Source organism: Equus asinus, chromosome 23 (genome assembly GCF_041296235.1).
Source record: "Equus asinus isolate D_3611 breed Donkey chromosome 23, EquAss-T2T_v2, whole genome shotgun sequence".
In the NCBI taxonomy this organism is placed as follows: domain Eukaryota; kingdom Metazoa; phylum Chordata; class Mammalia; order Perissodactyla; family Equidae; genus Equus; species Equus asinus.
The window spans coordinates 34176788-34199576 of record NC_091812.1 but is presented as its reverse complement, the minus strand read 5'-3'; the positions used below and the strand labels follow the sequence as shown (position 1 = coordinate 34199576).

At 46.5% G+C, this 22789-nt stretch overlaps 1 protein-coding gene and 1 long non-coding RNA gene across 2 annotated transcripts in view; one reads left to right on the top strand and one right to left on the bottom strand.

The window, feature by feature from the left end:
* FXN (frataxin) overlaps positions 1–15788 on the top strand; it is a 21836-nt gene extending 6048 nt beyond the window's left edge. The window contains exons 2-5 of the mRNA XM_044756763.2: positions 1589–1686; positions 5669–5789; positions 12091–12188; positions 15323–15788. Coding sequence (XP_044612698.1) covers positions 1589–1686; positions 5669–5789; positions 12091–12188; positions 15323–15473 — 468 coding nt within the window. The 3' untranslated portion in view covers positions 15474–15788. The remainder of the gene's footprint in view (positions 1–1588; positions 1687–5668; positions 5790–12090; positions 12189–15322) is intronic.
* On the bottom strand, positions 10876–22789 carry LOC123280138 (uncharacterized). Its single transcript, XR_011497283.1, has 5 exons — positions 22650–22789; positions 22153–22242; positions 19495–19655; positions 17325–17437; positions 10876–11820 (listed from the first exon to the last, which is right to left on the bottom strand). It is a non-coding gene; the product is annotated as an uncharacterized lncRNA (long non-coding RNA).

Below are 22789 nucleotides of genomic sequence, written 5' to 3'. Positions count from 1 at the left end.
CAGCGGACAGTGAACATTCTAGAATGTGCTGTAGTGGTAAACTGCCTTGGCTCTCTCACTTCAGCTTCAGGGCCAAGCTGGCTGTCCAGGCTCTGCACCCCCATTTCGTCCTTCTCTGCTCACCTCTCAGCCCTGTGCCTTCGGCCTTCTCCTTTCTGAGTTTGCCAGGGGCACTGGTGGCTCAAAAGTAACCAGAGGGACCTTTGGAGAATGTAAATCTTACCACCAACCTCCTAAAGCCCTTTGGTGCTTCCCAGGATGAAGTCCGCTGTGTGCCTTCACAAGGCCGGGTGGCTGCCCACCTCTCTCCATCACCTCCCTTGCCCCCTCCACTCAGGCTGGACCACTTTTCTCCTTTTACAGGCTCCATCCCCTCCCACACTGGGGTAGGTCCCTCTGCAGGAGCCCCTCTCTCCTTCTCCCCCGGTTATTTCATCCTTCCCTCCAGCTGGCCAGTAGGGCTGGTGGTCACCAGCTCAGACCCCACCTCCTCAGAGCCAGGCACCTGGACACTCAGCAGTTAGGTATTGAAAGAAGTCAACAGGTCACGTTGTCTCCTGCAGATCAAGTTAATAAGATGTCAGACAGCTGCCCGCAGTCAGAGCTTCTCCCCTGGACACCAGCAGACCCCTGCCTCTTGCTGTTTGTTGTTGCTTGTTTTAGTCAAATCCTAGGAGCGTTGCTGATGCCTCCCCGCCTAGCCTGTGCATCGCACGCATAACCTGAATAGCCTACAACAGCTCTGCCCCTAACACTTCCTGTGATGACAGGCTCATTCTGTGTCTGTGTCATTAGCCACATGAGGGCACAGGACACTCAAAACACACCTGGTGCAACTGAGGAATGGACTTCTTAAATTTTATTTCAATAAATTTCAGTTTAAATAGCTGCACGTGGCTTGTGGCTACCACATTGAACAGCACAGGCTTAGAGAGAGACTGGGGGAACTCACTGTAGTGCATTAAAAGAAGGTGAATGGGGCTGGCCCAGTGGGGTAGTGGTTAGGTTTGTGTACTCCAATTCAGCAGGCCAGGGTTCATGGGTTTGGATCCCAGGTGCTGACCTACACATCACTCAACAAGCCATGTTGTGGTGGCATCCAACATACAAAATAGAGGAAGACAGACACAGATGTTAGCTCAGGGCCAATGGTCCTCAAGCAAAATGAGGAAGATTGGCAACAGATGTTAGCTCAGGGCCAATCTTCCTCACCAAAAACAAAGAAGGTGAAAAAAATTCCTAAGAAATACTCCTAGGGGCTGGCCCAGTAGCACAGCAGTTAAGTTCGCACGTTCCACTTCTTGGCGGTCCAGGGTTCACTGGTTCAGATCCCGGGTGCGGACATGGCACCACTTGGAAAAAAAAAAAAGTCATGCTGTGGTAGGCGTCCCATGTATAAGGTAAAGGAAGATGGGCATGGATGTTAGCTCAGGTCCAGTCTTCCTCAAGAAAAAAAAAGAAAAGAAATACTCCTAAAAATTTGAACTTGGTTACTTATGAATGTAGAAATGGCCATATTTAAACCATGCATTAATGGACTCTAAATATACTACAAAATGGTAATGTTCTTCTTAACTTTGGCTTTTAGAGTTCGAGCCTCCACTTCCTCAGCCAGATTCTGAATGTCAAAAAGCAGAGTGTCTGTGTGATGCATTTGAGGACAACGGGGACTTTGGGTGACCCGGGGTAAGATAAAACACCTTGTACATCAGAGATCTCTCCCTTCTGTTCTCTCTCTTTCTCTCCCTCTCTCACAATACACGACATACACACACGTAAACATACTTCTCTCTATTTTCTTTTTTTTATTTTTTCCTTTTATCTTTTTTTTACCAAAAATAAAATCCATCCCATACAAAACCTGTTTTCTCCTTTAGCAGCAACACCCATAAGCATCTTTCCATATCACTAACTCTCCACCACGTTATTCTTAATGAAATAGTATTACATTTTATGGATGTACCATAATTTATTTAACCCATCCCCTCTTGTTGGACATTTAGGTTGTTTCCAGAGTTTTGTTATTATTTTCTTTGATATCTTGGTAGTTAGGGTAGGCCAAGTTTCTATAACAAATAGACCCCAAGCTGTAATGGCTCCAACCAGGAGTGGTTTGTGTCCCCCTGCTTAGGACAGTCTAGGGGGGGCCTGGCTCCTTCCACCTTCCTATCTCCTGTCAGTACCTTACTGTCCTCTGCATGGTCGAGGCCGGGTCACCCTGTCCAGGCTCCATTCCATAGAAGGGGACAAGAGCATGGAAGGCCTGGAAGTGGCACTTCTCCCTCACTGGCCTTTCAGTGGGAAGGACTTGGTCACAGGGCCCCAGCTGACTGCAGGGAGGCTGGGAAATGTCGCCTCCTGGGTGCCCTGGAAGGAGGAGGCGAGGGGTGCTGGTGGAGAGCTGCCAGCACTGCTGCCCTCTGCCCCTCTGCCACACACGCACCTTGACCCCCAGCCCAAGGCTGCGACCACAGGCCCACGTGGTCACTCATGCACCTAAAGGACCAAGATTTCCAGGTGACACGCAGTCGTCTGTCTCAGGTCTAGGAATGGCTTCTCTGACCTGCACACACACATGATGATGGACAGGGACGCCCCTGGCCCAGGGCAGCCATGGAGGCCTCCTGGGCAGCACTGGGACGAGCTCTGCCCTGGCAGAGGGCGACAGTCCTCCATGAAAGCCTGGCTGAGGCTCCTCCTTGTCCGCTACTCCCCTTGGCCACAGGAAGTGTGCCCTCCTTGGGGGCGGGCAGCCTTCGCAGCCCCCTCCCTGCTGATGCCAGTTCGGGCTTCCAAAGGCTATCTTAAGGCTCTGGTACGCTCTTGTAAGCCAGACTCGTTTTTATTGGATAACAGGATTTTCTGAAAAACCTAGAAAGCTTCTGATCTCTCTACCCACAGTCAGTCCCAGTGCCGGTAACCACATCCCCATTTCTTGCCTGGATGGGAGCCTCAGACTGCCTTATCTTTTGCGTCCTCGCCCCCATGCCCAGCTCTCAGCCTAAGGGCAGGTTGTAGAAGTCTTGTGAAAAGATAAGATTGGGGACCAGCAACACCCTCAACCTGGTTTTTGCAGCAGGATTGGACCCTCTTTTTGGCTGAATGAGAGGCCTTTGTCCAAAGCCATAGCTTGTCCCGTTTGGTTTCTCCATCTCTGTACAGCCTTTCATCCCCCAACGCTCCATTTCCTTTCATCCCCCTGCAGATGTGCGAGTTCTCTCCTGGCTCACCGTTCTCGTGTCCCATCTGCTGACAGCAGTGAGGAGCCATCCAGACGCAGGGACATTCTGAGTGTCCCCAGAACTACAGGCTCGGTCAGCACGCTGTTGGCCGTCCAGGTTTTCACAGGCAGCACGTTGACAGAGGGCCTTGCGAGCCCCTGGCCTGGGTGTCTGTGTTGTTGGCCCCCCACGCAGTCTCTGAGCCAGTGCTGCGTCTGCACGTGTTAGGTTTGGCTTTGGTGGCACCATGTCCAGCTCCTCTGCACACAGACTCTGCTGCTGTCCCCTCGGCCCAGCAGGCAGTCCTCTGAGGTTGGGTGGGGCCCGTGCAGGATACCCCAAGTCCAGCTCCTTTCTTTAGGGTCTACTTCTGCCCTCTGGGACGCATACCTTTGTCCTGCACACATAGAAGGACAGCCCACTTCGGCCACGGCCCGGCTGGCTGCTGTCAGGGAGCACCTGCCGAGCTCAACTTTGGACTTTATACCTGAGTCAGGTGTGTCTTTATGTTCCCCACGCTCAAGACACATGTCAGCCTCTCCTCCAGGTTCTCTCCAACATCCCCTCCGGCAGCTGTGACTGAGGAGAGAGAGGGGGAAATGGCCAGCACACCCAACCAGGCCCACCCCTCTCTTGAAAGAACAGCCTCTCATCCCACCATGTTGTACCCTGGAGGTGGGTGATGGGCGGGAGCGGGGTGGTCACATGGCACATCTTGCATGAACTGTCCAGCAGCCCCTCATGCCTTACTTCAGGCCTCTGAGAAGCTCTCCAAGGACAGAGGTGTCTGGTATACATCTTGTAACCCACAGATACAGCCTAACAGTGGCACAAAAGCTCACACAAGGATGCTTACATAGAAAGATTTTTATTGTTATAATTCACCTACCGTAAAATTCACCATTTAAAATGTACCATTCACTGGTTTTTAGTGTATTCACAAGATTGTGCAACTTTCACCAGTGTCTCATTCCAGAACATTTTCGTCGCTCCAATAAGAAACCCCATGCCCGCTCCACAGCCCTCCCTTCTCCGAACCCCTGGCAACCACTATCTACTTTCTGTCTCCATGGATTTTAGCAATTTTTAAAAATTGAAAAATAGTGTATATATACAGGAGTGTCTCCAAGTCATACATAGACAGCTTGATAAATTTTCAAAAAGTGAACCTACCATGTAACTCCAGAAATAGAATGCTACCAGCCCCCAAAAGCAAGCCTCTGCTCATTCTAGTTATTAACCCCTCGCTGCCCCAGAGGAACCACCATCGTTCTGATTTCCAATAGCGTGGGGTCATTTTGCCTGTTTTTTCACTTTATATAAACTGTATCATGGAATATAAGTATGTTTGTGTGGCTTCTTTCAGTCCCCATGACGTTTGTGAGCATCTGGTTATATGGTTATATTTAAGGCAGCTCTGTTTTGCTGTGTAGTGTTCCACTGTATGGATAAACCACAGTTCATTTAGCTGTTGTGTTACCTGTGGGCACTTGGGCAGTTTCCAGTTTGGGGCTCTCCGGTACTTCTGCTATGAACATTCTAGGATGGTGCGTGTCTTTTGGTGAACCTGGGCCTGCGTTCCTGTTGGGAGCATATGCAATCGTGGAATTCAACTCTAATGGCATATAAATGTATTCAACCACAGTAGCTACTGCCCGACAGTTTTCCAGACTGATTGCCCCATCTCCTAGCCCATCAGCAAGATCTGGAAGCCCTGGTTGCCTCCCTTTGGGCAAACTCTTGATATTATCCGTCTTGTTCATTTTAACCATTCTGGAAGTATCTCATTGTGATTTTATAATTTGTGTTTTCCTGAAGATTAAGAAAGTTGTGCACTTTGTCCTATGTTCATGGGCCATTTGGCTATCTTCCTTTTAATGAAATCTGTTGAAGTATTTTACCTAATTTTCTATTGGGTTTTCCTTTTCTTATTGATATGTAGGAGCTCTTTATATATTCTGGAAATAAGTCCTTTTTCAGATATATGTAATGCAAATATTTTCTCCCACTTTGTGGCTTGCCCAACATAAATTTTCAGAACAGAAGCAATGGAAACTATCTCAATGTCCAACCAGAGGAGATGGGTTGACTAAATAACGTAAAATAAAATACTGTGAAAATCCATATGTGCTAATATAGAACAATCTCCAAGACATATTAAACGAAAACTGTAAGGTGCTCCATTTGCATATTAAAAAGAACATAAAAATCTGGAAGGATACAGAAGGGGCTCTCCGTCGACATTGACTCGGGGGATGGGAGCTGCCCGTTTGGAAAGAAAGGCTCACGTCTCTGTCAACCCTTGGATGCTGTTTAAATTTTACTCTGTACATGTTAGCTATTTTCCGTTAATTTTTAACATTTCAATAAATGTGTTGATTTGATTGTTCATCAAGTGCAGCAGTTGGTCATGGGACGTGGTGGCTGTTTTTGTGTTTCCCCTGCAGTTCTCTGGATGAGACCACCTACGAAAGACTGGCAGAGGAGACGCTGGACTCCTTAGCAGAGTTTTTTGAAGACCTTGCAGATAAACCTTACACGTTTGAAGACTATGATGTCTCCTTTGGGGTACTTCTTTGCTTATTTTCCTTTTCTGTTTCCTCCATAAGAATTTTAGCTCACCAAAATAGAGAATTCCTCTCCTGTAGCGTTAAGCATCCAGCTGCATGTGGCTATGGATGGAACCAAAAGACTGAGGTTCATATCCCAACCCTGCTGTACCAGGCTTGTGACCTTGGGCAAGTCACTCAGCCTCTTTGGGCCTTTTTTTTTTTTTTTTTTTTTTTGGTGAGGAAGATTGGCCCTGAGCAAACATCAATCTTCCTCTGGTTTTTTCTTTTTTTAAGGTGGGATGCCACCACGGCATGGCTTGACAACCAGTGCTAGATCCATACCCGGGATTCGAACCAGCGAACCCCTGGCTGCCAAAGCAGAATGCACGAACTCAGCCACTACACTACCAGGCTGGCCCCCATCTATGAGTCTCATGTTTGCTTAAAAATAAAGATTCCAAAGCTTCACTCAATACCCATGATGGTAAATCAGGGAGGGACCCAGGCCTGAGTTGGTCTATCAGGAGGCCTCTCATTACACAGGCCTGGGGAACCCTGAAGTAGACTGCTAACATTTCAGCAGGGTAAGATATCACCCAGGAGGCGTTCAGGCTCCACAGACGTGGCCCCACTCCTGGGAGATTTGGATGTGAAGGTCAGAGTGCATTCCCAGGAAGCGTGTTTTTGAAAAGCTCACTTGGGATTCTAATGTGCACCCTAGGTCCCACCCCTAGAGATTTGATTTCATTGGTCTGAGGTGCGGCCCAGGCAGGGCACTGGGGTTTTAAAAGTTCACTCCCAGGGTGATTCGAATATGCAGCTGGGGCCAGAACCTCTGGGCAGGATGAAACTGGAGCCCCACCCAGATCCTGGAAGCTGAGGGAGTGCTGTTCTTTATTGAATGGCCACCAGGTGGCAGTCGTGAGCAAGAGCCACCTTTGGATTTAGAATTCTGTATTGCCTGGGCCTTGGGGAGCAGCCCGTTTTTGCCAGGGGGAGAAAATCCCCCACAGAGGTTAATCCTCCCGACAGCAATTAATTAATACCATGAAATGTGCATTTCGGATTAAATCATGGCATCATTGAGGGCAACCAGCTGTCAGGCTAACGTGATAGAAATAGTGTTGGATGTTGCCATGGGAGCGCTAGATGGAGAAGGGGCTGCATCAGATGGAGCACGAGCAAAGTCTTGCAGGAGGTGTCAAGCCCGGTTATAAGGACAGTGAGGGACTTGGTGGTAAAAACAAAGGCAATAGGGCAAGAAAGGGTTGACTGCCTTCTGGGTGGATTCAGAGATTTCTGTCCACAGCAGAAATGCGCAGGCAGGGCTGTAGAAGGTCTCATGCAGATGGCCCTGGAGGCAGAGCCACTTGGGAATGTTACACACTGGCCTTGCCAACTTGTCCATTACTGGGATGATTAGAGCTGAGGAAGTCACAGCTCTCTGCCACAGTGGCTGTAACTGCTATAGGGAGAGTACACCTCAAGCTAAACTCTGCCACATATGAAACATTTATAACCAGGACACAGAAACAGTCTCACCTCTCATTCTTGTAGGATTAGTGAAGCCCCGGCTTGACTCATGTACTTTGCATGAATGTTTCATTAGAAGCCAGTGTGCCAGGATTCTGGCAGCTGGATTCTGTCTACCTCATTGAATCAGGCAGCAAAAGCTTCGGCTCAGTGGTGGGTCACAGGACCTTGCCCACATCCGACCCCAGAGTGTCTCTCTGAAGAGTGACTCAGCTGCTGGGCTGTCCAGATTCTGTAACCCATTCCTGCAAGGGAAGAGGCACCTGTGTTTTTCTAGCCAATCCGTATACCTTGAGTATCATTCTACTCACCAGGGAAAAATTATTTCTAAGAAATCATTTGCTGATTAGGAAATTCTCTAGTACAGATGTAGAAATTAAAAGCATACAGTTGCTGCCTCTGTAGTTTGGATTTCTGATTAAGTAACTTGAAAAGCTATCTATCTGCCCTGGGGTGTGAATTCCTGATTAGAGTCCTTCAGGTGCTAACTAACATATATTTCACATATAAGATAAATCAATTGAAAGTACATTATAGACAGTAGAACACCTGTAACACTATTACTTGAGCTTTGTTGGAGTGCAATCTCTCCCCGCCCTCAGGGTCCAGTTGGATGTCACCTCCTCTGTGAAGCCCTCCTAGATGCTACAGGCAGACACCACCCTTCCTTCCTTGCCCAGCGCCCTGGAGCACTTACCACTGTTGTACCTGTCTACGTGCACATCACTCCCATGGCTAGACTGAGCTCCTTGGCAGCCGGGACACGGTCCCTTCATGGTATCCCAATGCCTGGAACATTGCCAAGTACATAGAAGGGACTTAGATGTGGATTCACTATGTAAATGAATAGGGCCTGCATACTTTCCCAAAACATGCCTTCACTGATGCCCCTCAGCATCACAGATGTTTACCAGCTTGCTACTGGCCAAATAGACAGATGAAAGCAGTAATCCAGATACGCCCAAGAAGGATTTGTTCTATTTCCTCCCTGTGCAGTGGGAGAGAGGAGCAGCTTCTTGGCTGGTGTGTCCTCCAGTCAATCGGGGTGGGTAGTGTTGGATGTCAGTGTCTGGGTCCAAGCCTCACCCCTCACTGGCACTGGCCATTAGAGGGAGGTGTCCACGAGGACAGAAAGCACCTCCCGTCACTAGGCAACCACAGAGTCTGCTGCACTGAACACAGCAAAATCTGACGGGAGACTGAGAAGCGCCTGCTATCTGAAGGGTCACCTCCAGGCCACATCCCTTTTTTCCCAGGTGGAGCCCTGGCCTCTTAGACGTTTTAATGAGAATTTCGTTGCTGCCATGTTCTTTATTCACTAAGTTGTTGGCATATTACTGCCATAGAGCAGAGGTTTCTTAACCTTTTTTGGGCCAGAACCCCCTGTGAGAATCTGACTGCTCTGGATCCTCTCCGGAGAAAAACTTCCCCACACACCTGTGAGTGCAGCTTCAGCGTCAGGGCGGGGCCTCTTTGTAGACCCCTAAGGACCCCCTCTGGGGCCCAGGGGATGCACACTTGCTCAGAGGCAGCGTTTCACTGGATATGGAGACAAAGGATCTGGCTTAGCATCCTGGATTTGTGTTTTCTTTCCAAGAGTCCTTAAATGAATTGTCCAACTTCTGTGAGCACCAGGGTCTTCAGCAGTGAAGTGGATGACATTCCGCTACTTCTATGAGTTTATATTAGGATTAAATTTTTTAAAGTGCTTCACATTCATTATTCCTTAAGGGGAAGTCGGTGTCTATTTTTGGAGCGTGAGGAGCCACATAGACGTGAAATCCCGGGACTGAACATGCCCTCCCATATGGGTCTATTTCTACAAATGAGCTGGTGACAACAGACACTGCTCTCTCCGCTGCCATTTGTGCAGGGCTGATATTGACTGGCGAGGGTTAATAAGCCTCACCAGCTGTGGCAGGGTCTGTTCTGACTGGTGAGTGCCCCGTCTCAGCAGCTGCTGGATATTTTGACTCTCTCCCCGCCGTGCCCCTACCCTCTCCTGCACTTGAGTCTGCCCACGCGCCCAGAACAGTCTCGGCTTGCCCCTTAAGGAACAATACTGATGAACCCAAAGCCGTCTTTGTCTGGTCTACCTGCATTAGGAGATGCTGTTGAACGAGGAAGGCAGCTAATTTCCTTTCTCTTGCCGCTCTCCTGCGGAAACAGCTTCTGGCTCCATTGGGGGAAAAGTCTCATTACGCACGATGAACAGGAGGGGGCGTGGTTGAGTGCTGAGACTGTCCAGCGTAACCTTTCCCTTAACTTTGGCGCGTGTTATCACAGTGCCTACTCATTGTCCGCTTGTATTTTGTTGCACAAAGAATGGATGTGCTAGGCACTGAAGATGCTAGGGTGAGAAGACGAATCAGCTCTCAAGGCGCTTACGGTAGTGGAGGGAAGGGGCCCGTGAGCAGCACACAGCCGGCAGCTCAGATGCAGTGAGGAAGGCACAGAGAGGCTGTGGGGACACGCACAGGCCCTGGTCCCAGCCGAGGGGCATCAGGGTAACCTTCCCAGAGCCACCCCAGCCGAGACCTGCGGTGGAAGGAGAGTGCGGGGAGGGGGTGGACCTCAGGGAAGGTGCCTGGTGGGGGAAACATGAGACCTGCGCACATCTAGGAGGATTCGCATGGTGGTTTTATTAATAGGCTCTTTGTGAACCAGTGGCCTTTTTCCTGAGTCTCTCAGAGGATTGGGGGGGGGGGGGGTGGCGGTTGGAAAGAGTTATTTTGGCTTTCAGGGATTGTATCCGGCGCCCCCTGCTTTAGTGTCCTGTTCTAAAGCGTGATGGTGATCAGGCGCCCGTGGGGAACCGGTGAACACCCATCGGCTCCTCCATCCTTACTGACGAAGGCTGGAAGGATGTTGTCCCAAGGGAACAGTTGAGCCTGAGACCCCGCCCGCCTGCTGCCTCTGCACAATGGGGCAGGTAAGGGCACGAATAGGTCAAGTCAGAAACAATTACGGCTTGATCTCCTGAGCCTGCTATCTCACGGAACAATAAGCCCTGCAAGCCTGTATGGGGGCAGGAAGGAATGGGGCGTGACTGCTGTTGGGTGTGGGGTTTCTTTTCAAAAGGATGAAAACAGTGTAGATTAGATAGTGACAATGTTTGCACACTTTGAGAAATACTAAAAACTACTAAACTGTACAGTTTGAAGAAATTTTTATGTAAATGAAATGTAGTCCTACCAAAAGAGTAAAGGTGGGTTTCAGGAAGAAAAATTGTTTAAAAACAAACTTACGTGCACTGTGATCCCGGCCCTTGTAAGAAATGCACTTAAAAGCTGGCAGGCCATACCTGAGCATAGGGAGCTCGCATCGCTGGTTAATGGGGTTGAGAGATGCTTCGGGTTATGGAAAGAACGGCGTGTTTTAGACCCAAACAGACCTGGGTCTAAGATCAGCTCTGCCGATTACTAAGTGTTCTTATTACTCTGTCCCTCTCTTGTCCTCATCTGTAAAATTGGGGTAATGATTCCCACTTACAATGGTTATGGTCACAGTGGAAACAATTTTACGCAAAATGCCAGACACAGTGCCTGGCACAGAGTAGGCACTGAATAATAGTAGTTAATGTTTTTATTTATAAAATAATCATTCATTTTATTTATACTATTTATTCTTTTATACTATCTGTATTCCCAAAGTCTCTCTAATTTCTGTTTCTTTTTTAATGAGAAAAAAGTGTTATTAAAAAAATAACCCAATAGAGTCCTCCCCATCCCAGGCCTATATTATTATTGGTACTTTCTCCACCTTTTCAATAGCTCTTTGTGTTTGCAAACCAGACACAAGTGTTCTAAGAACCCCGCAGGACCCCCCACTAGACAGGGCTCTAGAAGGCATGGGGAAAGGCCGGTGCCTCTGCGGGTTGTACACGGGATGGGGAACAGTGAGAGGCCCCCCTGCTCACCAGCTCCAATAAAGGGGACTGAGCTGTGTGGCTGTTTCTTTCGAATCCTGCGCATTCTAAAGAGACCTCAGACCTGGGGAGTAAAGGGCTGCTTTGTTGAAAGGATGTTTTCAAATTTAAATGAGCATTTATTGGACAAGGATGGACCAATGGTCTTTTGAAGAATTCAAGACTCTTATAGAGGAAAATAAAGCTGGAGAGGAGTGTCTGGGAAGCTTGTGAGCTGCGAGGGAAGGGTCTGGAAATCCGAGCCCCGGTCGGGAGTGTCGGCCACTTCTCACAGAGCTGAGGCTGTTGCTCTTCTAAGACAAGCCAAGCAGGCGGTTTCTTACTTTCTTCTTCCTTGCTTTTTCCTTTTTTCGGGAATGAGCTTGTCCTGTCCGATGTTTGGGCTGACGAGGTTCTCCAGTGGAGTTGGTGTCTGCATTGGCGAACGTCCTCTAGGGTGTTCTGGCTGAGAGTTGAGGAACCGAGGCGGCAGTCAGGCTGTCGATGCGCCCATCTGCCAGCTGTAATGCCTCAGACGGGCCGCTCAACACCCCAGCTTCCGTTTCCTCCCCTCGAAAGGGATAATGGTAATTCTGGCCTTGCCGACCTCAGAGAGAGAGGGAAGAAGGCACTGTGAGATACAAGTACTGTTGTGATGAATCTTAGTCTGACTCTGCGAGCAGTGTTCCTTCTGCATGAGCTCCTAATTCTAAACACTAAATTAAAGCCGTTTCTTTATGGCGTGTATCGTGTGCTTGTATAAATGGAGAGTGTTGAGATATAACAAAAAATGAAGCACTTATGACAAAGTGATAACTCTGCCTTGTTTTATTTTCCTCTTTCCTATTTATTTTCCTTTTTCTACCCGACCCACTAGAGTGGTGTTTTAACAGTTAAAATGGGTGGAGATCTGGGAACCTACGTGATCAACAAGCAGACCCCAAACAAGCAAATCTGGTTATCTTCACCATCCAGGTACGTTCAGAAGTCAAAATCTCTCATCGTTCAGCTTGTTTGAAACATGACCTTGCGGACCATTTAAGAAGGGTCACCCTCCCGGGTTAGCATCTGTGTAAGCGGACCTTGCCTGATGTCTGACAGCATGCCTCGTCCTCAGTAGGGAGGTTCGCTCTGGTTATATAACTTCTGTCTGGTGATGTGGCTACTGTAAGCAGATATTGGATACTAACCTGATCTGAAGTGAAAACTTTTCAGAACCCGGCCTAGACAGTTTTTCTCTATTAAATCACTGCCCTGCCTTTAAAAAAGCCACTTCTGGTATTGCAACATCTGAATAAGTTGCCCTTTGTCTTCAAAGCAAGTTAAAGTTTGACCTCTAATTTGTTTGGAGCATCTGAGCTAAAGGTCAGTTGAATTCCATTTGCCCCATTGGCTGTGTGCTCTGTGGAGGCAAAGAGCCAGCGGTTCAGCCCTCCAGGGCATTTAATCCCTCCTGCCTTTTCCATTGATGTGCTTTCCATCAGTGGAATAAAAGGTCGAGTTGGAGACCGCCAACGCTGCATCTCGAGGCCTGAGAACGTGCCAGGAGAGAGGGTCCCTCATCTCTCTGGCTGCTGGTGAAGTGGTTCTAAGAAACTAAAAGAGAGACGCCCACAAAAAGCTCTCAGACCAACCTGCCCGGTCACTCATTAGCGCTTGCAAAGAGAGCATATTGACTGTGACTTGGGAAAGGCACAGAGAGAACCAGCGTGGAATTCTTTGAAAGCCCAGTGGTATTTGCATTAAAGAAAAACAGTAATTATAACTCTTTCCCTGCCCCAATGTTGACGTCATTTTTAGGCAGTTTATGTATAATTATTTGTTCACAATAAATAAAGCATTATGCTCCCTTCACCCCAACCTCATCTAGGACATACGTTACAATTCAACACAAACAATTCCAGAAATCACTGTCATTTCTAGTCAGGCCCTCATTCACGTATTGTACTGTGTCGCTTTTTAGATCCAGTTAATTTACTTGAAGTTGGGACGTTTTCCCTTCTGTCGCGCAGTTAGCCTATTCTCCTTGCCCTCAAACAGTCGTCCTAACCCTAACCCTGGCCGTGCACGAGGACCGTACATTCCTATCCTCCATCTCCAGAGGAACCAGTACGAGACATTGAGTGGGCCAGCACAAATCCAGCCATCAGCTTTGGGGATCGGTAGTTTTGTCAATACCGGGCAGGACCCCAGAACCAACTGGAATGGCTCCACTAGAAGAATTCTTTTTTTTTTTTAAGGTTTTATTTTTCCTTTTTCTCCCCAAAGCCCCCCCCCCGTACATAGTTGTGTATTTTTAGTTGTGGGTCCATCTAGTTGTGGCATGTGGGACACCGCCTCACCGTGGCCTGATGAGCAGTGCCATGTCCGGGCCCAGGATCCGAACCAGCGAAACACTGGGCCACTGAAGCGGGGCACGCAAACGTACTCGGCCACAGGGTCGGCCCCAACACTACAAGAATTCTTTGTTGTGTCTGGAGACTGAAAAAGTCCCTGTCGTATTTGGACACACCTACCAGCAACATGATCCTCCCCCAGGCATGTTTAGAAGCACATACTTCTGGATAATAATAAATCCCTGGAAATTTCAAGTTTTCCTTTTTTTATATGGTAATTCATGATGAGAATCTGGAAGGAAACTCTGCCGAGCAGCCATTTACTGTCATGGAGACTATGTTCCTCAAAAAAAAAATTTACTTTCCACTCAATTTTTCACATTGGCCCAAAATAATCTTTCATGGGGATACATTTCTGATCCTTGGGCGTTTTTTAGTGACAGCTTTTCAGGCCCTGTGGAAACAGGGGCCTTTCCTGGCCACCTTGCCCACCCCAAGGAGGTTGTAGGATAGAATTAAGGAGAGGTCTGGGTGGACACCTGGACCCCAGTGCCAGTGCTCAGAGCCCCTGGGACCGTGTGGAGGGGCCTGGAGGTTTCCCAGCCTCTGTCCGGCACCTGGGCAGCAAATCAGAGTACGAGGCTAAAGGAATGTTCTCCAGACGCGGTCCACATATTAGGCCTTTATGTGTTTGGCTGTTTGTGTGTATTGAACAAAGGCCCCAGTCCTTTTGGTTTGTCCCTTTTATCTCCATTATTGGGAAAGTATTCAAACCCCAACATGTGGTTGATGGTACAGAAATGTTTGATGTTTTTATAGCCCCAAGAGATGCTTCCCTTCTAAGCTTTCCTCCTCCCTGGCAAACTCCTCTTAGTCTTGGATTTTGGAAAAGTTCTCCTGAGTGCCCAGGTAGACTCAGGTGCCTCTTCTCACGGGGTCCCAGGTTACTCCGCTCCTACCTCCATCGAGGGGTCCTCACGTGCTATCGTCATCTGCTGGCATGTCTGCTCCCCTCCACTAGGCCGAGAGGAGGTGGCATTAGCAAGCACAAGTTGTGTACGTCTGGAATAACAAGTCATGGCAAAACCCACTACACCTGGATCCACACCAATCCAGCATCCCCAGCGTGAATTGCGTGTACTGTTGCTGTTCACTAGATGAGCTTGAGGTGGATGAACTAACCCGTCAAATTCAATTTCACGGATTTAAAATTGAATTAAGAAAAAATATTTTTTAAAATAATAGTATAGGTGGTTGCCAAGGGCCAGGGAAGGGAGGGTATGGGGAATAACTGCTTAATGGGTATGGAGTTTCCTTTTGGGGTGAAAATGTTTTGGAACTAGATAGGGGCAGTGGTTGCACAGTGTTGTAAACGTACTAAAATGATAAATAATAATAATAGAGGTAAGGCACAAATCATGTCAGTGGCACACAAATGGCCATAATTTTAAAAACACTGCTCTGACGTAGCAGGTATCACAGTAGACGAGTTAGGAAAAGCAAAAGATCAGAACGTGGTACATAGCGACTCATCAGTAGGGTTCACATGTTTTCAGGTCTTGAGAATCATTCTGTGAATTGTGCCAGAGGATAAATCGTGTAATTATTCTTACATAGAAAGACCCTAAGACAAGAAACCAAATATATGCCTTGTTGGGTATTACTTTCTAGAGCTTCACTTCATTCAGTTTCTTGGTGGTGTCGTTGGTGGAATCGTGATTCTTATAAAGGGCTGTCCTTGTGGACTGACTGTGTGTTTGTCATGTCTTCCAGTGGACCCAAGCGTTACGACTGGACGGGGAAAAACTGGGTGTACTCCCACGATGGCGTGTCTCTCCACGAACTACTGGCCGCGGAGCTGACTAAGGCCTTAAAAACCAAGCTGGACTTGTCTTCCCTGGCCTATTCTGGAAAAGGCACCTGACGCCCAGCCCAGTTCTAAAGACATTAAAAGCTATAAAGCCAAGACTCCAGCTTCATTCTGCAGCTGAGTGTCTAGTGTTTTCCATTCCTGCTTTCGAGGACAGTTGCATTGTGTGTAACAGCTCTGTGAAAAGAAGGCGTTGTCTCCCACTCTACCCCCAAATTCGGATGTTTAATTTCTGTAGTTTTTTTGGATTTATTGTCTGATTTCCTCCCTCACTGACATCCCTTCTCTTTTATGACGTCTGTATGCCTATACCCTTATAAATAACCTTACAACAAAGAAAATAAGAAGGAAAAATTCTAGGAGACGAAATGAATTGGTTTCACTATTCATTCTTTGAAGGACTTATTACAAAACTCCGTGAAGAGTGGATGGCCGACCTCACCATTCTGTCTCAAATGAGACTCGTTACAGGGTAGCCTGTAAGTGCTCCCACGCCTCTTGAAAATGTGAACACTTCTAAGCCCTTCAGTATTGAAGTGTGGATGGCGACTCAGGAATTCTCAAATCGAAGACTCTTTCTGTGCTTTGTGTCTGCAGGGTGTGGCCTGCACCGGGTGACTCAGGGACGTGTGGTGCCACTTCTTCAGTATATGCACATATATGCACACACACGCACATTTACATGTATGCGTGTGTGTGTGTGTGTATATATATTTTTTAAGGGTTGATATGGAATTGGCTGCTGCAACACTGGTCTGAGAATGCAGACAGTCTCACAAAGACGAGAGGGGAGTAAAGCCATCTCCATAAGCTTGTGGGTATAGTAGAATACACGGGGTGTTGGAGCTGAGGAGGTGCTTTGTAAATTGGGAAGGGCCACATGAATGCAGAGGTGTTCATGTTGATGATAAGAACCCTGGTCCTACGCTGTGCTCAGCACAAAGTAGTTGTCAGTCTCTGGGCAAGTTTCATGCACTCCCCCGACCTGTTTTCCCGTGTGTGAAATGAGAGGGTTGACTGGATAGAATGTCCTTGGTTCCCAGTTCAGACATGTGGGGGTCCCATCAGGCAGTGTGACAGGCTGGCTTTAATCCCCTCCGGTAGATGGGGGAGGACAATGAACACTTTTTTAAGCTATAGAGGAAATTATGGTTATTGGTATTGCTCTACTTGAATTTCAGTTGAATTCACAAATAACATCCTTTCTTGTGCCCTTACCGTGCTAAGCCTGTGCTGTAGACTGAACATTATGTTACTCATTACTTATGTTCCCCCCAAATTCCTGTGTTGAATCCTGACCCCCAAAGTCGTGGTGTTAGGGGGTGTGGACTTTGCGAGGTGATTAGGTCCTGAGGGCAGAGCCCTCATCGATGGGATTAGTGTTCTTATAAAAGAGGCCCCAGAGAGCTCCCTTGCCCCTTCTTCCACGCGAGGACACAAGGAGCCTGCCGTCTATGAACCGGGAAGCTGCCTTTACCAGACTCTGAATCTGGGGGCCTTGATCTCGGACATCCCAGCCTCCAGAACTGTGAGAAATAAATTTCTGCTTTTAAGCCACCCAGCCTGTGGTGTTCCATTATAACAGCCTGAAGGAACCAAGACAGCCCGCTACACAGATGACCTCATTTTAATCTCTCCTGACCTGCCTTTTACACATGAAGAAAGCAGGGCTCAGGAACATTCAAACTCATCCACAGTTATCCTCTGTCCAAACTTATCCTTCTGTTCTATTACTTTCTCACTAAAGAAAGATTTCTTTGGAGGGGGATTTTGGGGTTTTTTTTTTTTGGAGAGACGATTAGCCCTGAGCCAGCTACTGCCAATCCTCCTCTTTTTGCTGAGGAAGACTGGTCCTGAGCTCACATCCATGCCCATCTTCCTCTACTTTATATGTGGGACGCCTACCACAGCATGGCTTGCCAAGCGGTGCCATGTCCGCACCCGGAATCCAATCTGGCGAACCCCAGGCCAACGAAGCAGAATGTGGGCACTTAACTGCTGCGCCACCGGGCCAACCCCTAAAGGAAAGATTTATTAGTGACAAGTCTATGAAAATATATAGCAAAGACTTTTGCAGAGGGTGAACCAAAACCACATTCCATTATAGAAAAAGACTCAGCAATGGGACAGTATAAACAAATGCTACATGGATATTTAAAACATTTCCTTTCTTCAGAAATAAAATTACTTTTTAGTCTGGTGGAAATTTATTAAGTGTAGTAGGGCAGCAATACCAATGAGAAATAAAGTAGGGTAGGGGTGTGTGTGTGTGTATGTATCTCTTGCTTCTAATGAAAGTTTCATTATACGTCACTCAGCGGGAACTCAGTTAAATGGTGCACTCACCTAGCTGGGACACAACATAAAACTTAAGAGGTATTTAATCAGGCTGCAGGAGCATAAAATGGAAGTTAGAGAGTCTGTGCTCTTACAGCTTTCCTTGTGGGCCAGCCTGTCAGGCCTGTTTACTTTTACTTTACATACAGTTCTAACTGATTTAATTATTTAGTTTCTAAGGCCCTGGGAAATTCTCACTTAAGGCAGCAAAAGGACTGCTGGGGCCGGCCCCATGGCCAAGTGTTAAGTTCGAGTGCTCCACTTTGGTGGCCCAGGGTTGGGCCACCAGTTGGGATCCAGGGTGCAGACATGGCACTGCTCATCAAGCCACGCTGAGGCAGCGTCCCACATGCCACAGCTAGAAGGACCCACAGCTAAGAATACACAACTGTGTACCAGGGGGCTTTGGAGAAAAAGGAAAAATAAAATCTTTAAAAAAAAAAAAAGAGACTGCAGGCACAAGACCAGCAGCGGGGGGAGCGCACTCTGACACCGCTCTGACACGCGAACAGGAAAAGCTCCACAATGTGGGGCCAGTAGCCCCCCACACCTCAGACCTCAGGACCATCATCACATTGATGGTATCAGCCATGTGAAGGATGCGTTTTCAGAAAGACATTGTAAACAGTCAGTGTAGCATGTTAAAGGAGCCAAGAAAACGTGTAAGAGAATTTTAGAAAGCTTTCTACTTAGCTTCCTGAGTGCGTAGACCCACAGCCAGAGAAAATAAAACTACGCAGAAGGACTTATTTACCGCTCTCTGAAGATAGAGAGCAGCACTGGGGTGTGTCAAAGAGAATCTGAGTTTTTTAATCAGAATTTTTAAAATTTAATCCAAACTCTGCCACTTACTCACTTGTTGACGCTAACATCAGTTTTCTTACCTGTAAAATGGAGACATCAGACCTGTGGCACCTGGGCCCACGTGCAAAGCCCTCAATACATGATAAATATTGTGATCACGTGTGCAGCATCATTTCATATTCAAATTCGAGGTTTTCCCCCAAAGTATTATTTATGACATTCTCTACTCAAACTCGAACTTAATCAAAGTGCTCATTTTGGTTACCTTGGTGAAGGATTGTGTTTCCCTAGAAATTTTTTCTTGCCCCTAAAATGCTTATATTTTACTCCATCTTCTGCATAGCTTCTAAAAATAATTTGGCCAACTTTAAGTTTGATAGTTTGTATTAAATAATAGGTTTACGATGTATTTCTCGAGCCCCACTTGCCCCCAAGTTCTAATTAACCCCTTTGCCACCTGATGAAGACGCTTGTTCATAAATGTGACGTCTGTGTGGCCTGGCTATGCAAGGTTGCCAAGGAGAGCTGGTTTCACGCCTCCCAGCTACACACTAAGATTAAAGTAATTTTAGGTTTTGTCCTGTTGAAATCTTGGCGTGGATTTATCTTTTGCAAATGAAAACAGCTACATAGCAGAAAGGGGAAGGATGGGCACAGGTATGAAATTTCATATGAATTTACCCTGCTGTTCAAAACTAGGACTTCATGACTGTCTGTCGGGGTTTAGTTACTGTTAGGATAAGAAATGCCTTCAAATCTTTGGTTTGACTTAATTAACCGTCACAGCCTAAGGATCCCAATTAATAGCCCCATTGGAATTTATAAAACTGAGCTCACTTATATCCTGATATCTACTATAGAAACAGTCTTGAGCTCACACAGTCCATCTTCTCTGGATGTATGATTTAAGAGATAGGATGTTTCATGGACCAACCTCAGTAGCCTAGTGGTTAAGTTGGGTGCACTCTGCTTCAGCGGCCTGGGTTCAGTTCACAGGTGTGGATCTACACCACTCATCTGTCAGTGGCCATGCTCTGGTGGAAGCTCACACACAAAAAGAGGAAGACTGGCAGCGGATGTTAGCTCAGGGTGAATCTTCCTCAGCAAAAAAAAAAAAAAAAAAAAAAGGATATGGACTGTTTCAACACTCAACAAACTGGGTATAGAGGGAACATACCTCAACATAATAAAGGCCATATATGACAAGCCCCCAGCTAACATCATTCTCAATGTGAAACGCTGAGAGCTTTTCCTCTAAGACTGGGAATAAGACAAGGCTGCTCACTCTCACCACCTTTACTCAGCATAATATTAGAAATCCCAGTCAGGACAATCAGGCAAGAAAAAGAAAGAAAAGGCATCCAGATCAAAAAGGAAGAAGTAAAATTGTCTCTGTTTGCAGATTACATGGTATTATATATAGAAAACCCTACAGACTCCACCAGAAAACTATTAGAACTAATGAGAGATTTCAGTAAAATTGCAGGATACAAAATCCATATACAAAAATCAATTGAGTTTCTATACATCAACAGGGAACTATCAGAAAGACAAATTAAGAAAACAATCCCATTTACAATAGCATCAAAAACAGTAAAATACTTCGGAATAAATTTAACCAAGGAGGTGAAAGATCTGTACACTGAAAACTATAAGACACTGATGAAAGAAAGTGAAGAAGATACAAACATGGTGGTCCCCCCTTAACCTCAGGGGACATACGTTCCAAGACCCCCAGTGGAGGCCTGAAACCATGGATAGTACCAAGCGTTATATATACTATGTTTTTTCCTCTACATACATTCCTATGATAAAGTGTGATTTATAAATTAGGCACTGTAAGAGATTAACAACAATTACTAATAATCAAATGGCACAATTCTAACAATATACTGTCATAAAAGTTACTGTAGATCTTAGCAACCTCAGCTCATGAATATTTTTCTTTCCTTATTGAGTTGAGAACTTTCTCCTTTTCACTTAAAGGAAGCCCTTTATGGCTTCTCTTTGGCATATCCGAAGTGCCAGCATCACTACTCTTGCACTTTGGGGCTGTTATTACGTAAAATAAGGGTGACTTGAACACAAGCACTGCAATACTGTGACAGTCCATCTGATAACCAAGACGGCTACTCAGTGACTAAGGGGCAGGTAGCATACATGATCTGGACAAAAGGATGATTCATATACTGGGCAGGATGGAGCAGGCGGCCTGAGAGTTCATAAGGGTACTCAGAACAGTGTGGAATTTAAAACTTATGAAATGTTTATTTCTGGAATTTTCCATTTAACATTTTCAGACTGCAGGTAGCTGAAACCTCGGAAAGCAAAGCCACGGATAAGGAGGGACTACTGTAAATGGAAAGGTATTCCATTCTGGATTGGAAGAATTAATATTGTTACAACGTCCACACTACCCAAAGTGATCTACAGATTCAGTGCCATCTCTATCAAAATTCCAATAGCTTTTTGTGTGTGTGTGAAGAAGATTGGCCCTGAGCTAACGTCTGTTGCCAATATTCCTCTTTTTTTCCCCCCACCAAAGCCCCAGTACATAGTTGTATATCCTACTTGTAAGTCATTCTAGTTCTTCTATGTGGGATGCCACCACAGCATGCCTTGATGAGCAGTGTGTGGGTCTGTGCCCAGGATCTAAACTGGCGAACCCTGGGCCGCCAAAGCAGAGCATGTGAACTTAACCACTCAGCCATGGCCTGGCCCCCTAGTAGCATTTTTCACAGAAATAGAATAATCCTAAAATTTGTATGGAACCACCGAAGCCAAAGCTGTCTTGAGAAAGAACAACAAAACTGAAGGCATCACACTTCCTGATTTCAAACTATGCTACAAAGCAATAGTTATCAAAACAGGACGGTATAGTAAGTGAAATAAGCCAGACAGAGAAAGACAAATACTGCCTGGTAGCACTTATCTGTGAAATCTAAAAAGAAAGAAAGAAAGAATTTTTTTTAAAAAAAGTCAGACTCACAGAAACAGTAGAAAAGTGGTTGCCAGGGGCTGGAGGGTGTGGGGAAATAGGGAGAGGTTTCAGTAAAATGCTACAAACTTTCAGTGATAAAAAAAGAAATAGAGGGGCCAGCCCAGGGGCGCAGTGGTTAAGCACCCACATTCCACTTCAGCGGCCTGGGGTTCACCGGTTCAGATCTGGGGTGCAGACATGCCACCGCTTGTCAAGCCATGCTGTGGTAGGCATCCCACATATAAAGTAGAGGAAGATGGGCATGGATGTTCGTTCAGGGCCAGTCTTCTTCAGCAAAAAAGAGGAGGATTGGCAGCAGATGTTAGCTCAGGGCTAATCTTCCTCCAAAAAAAAAAAAAGAAGAAATAAATAGAATATTTCCATTCTTACAGCGATAATAAACCAGAGCCAGAGAGTTTAAGCTAATAAATCAGAACAGATTTACTGAGCTGTTTCCTGAAGGTTTATTTAAATTGTTGAGAAAAACACGTGCACCCAGCAGCAAACTGGGCTCTCCAAGACTTTCTTCTATTTTAAAGAGACAAGTCAGGCCCCTGAGGCCGCATCCGAGTATAAATTCTAGTGCAAGAGGGGCCTCTACTGTCCACTTACGTTTCTGTGATCTGCGGGAGCATTGGTAATGCCACAGCTTGACCTCAAAGTTTTTAGCTCCCATTTCTGCCTTCTTCAGTGGAAAGGTAACTAAATTATACAGAAAAATAGGACAACGTCATTCTCCAATTACATTCATTTCCCACCCCTGCCCCTCAAATGCCAACTGAGATTTTCCCAAAAAGACAGTTTCTTAAATAAAACCACAAGAGAAAGAAAACTTTAAAATCTCCAAAGTTCAAAAGTAATAGAAGCAGATGGATTTAGAGTCAGGGTTGCTGTACAAGGCTGCCCAGGCTGTGCACTGCACAATTGAGGCGTCATTATTCACAGAGATTAGAGTAACCACCACACGATGTGAATGGTGCCACCTCGAGCTGCTCAAATTGCTCAGAGCATATCCACCTGATTCTGCTGGAATTCATCATGCCAGGCCATCAGCAAGTCTCCTCAAATGTGTCACTGGACACTCCTTAAATCTGTCCCCTCCTACTTACGTCCAAATCAGTTCCTCATCATTTCTCCCCTGTGTTATCGCAGAAGCTTTCTTGTTTCCACGCCGTGTCTTTCTGTCAGTCCATCATCCATGCTGCCTCCAGAATGAGCTTTTACGAGTGCAAGTATGACCCTTACCTCT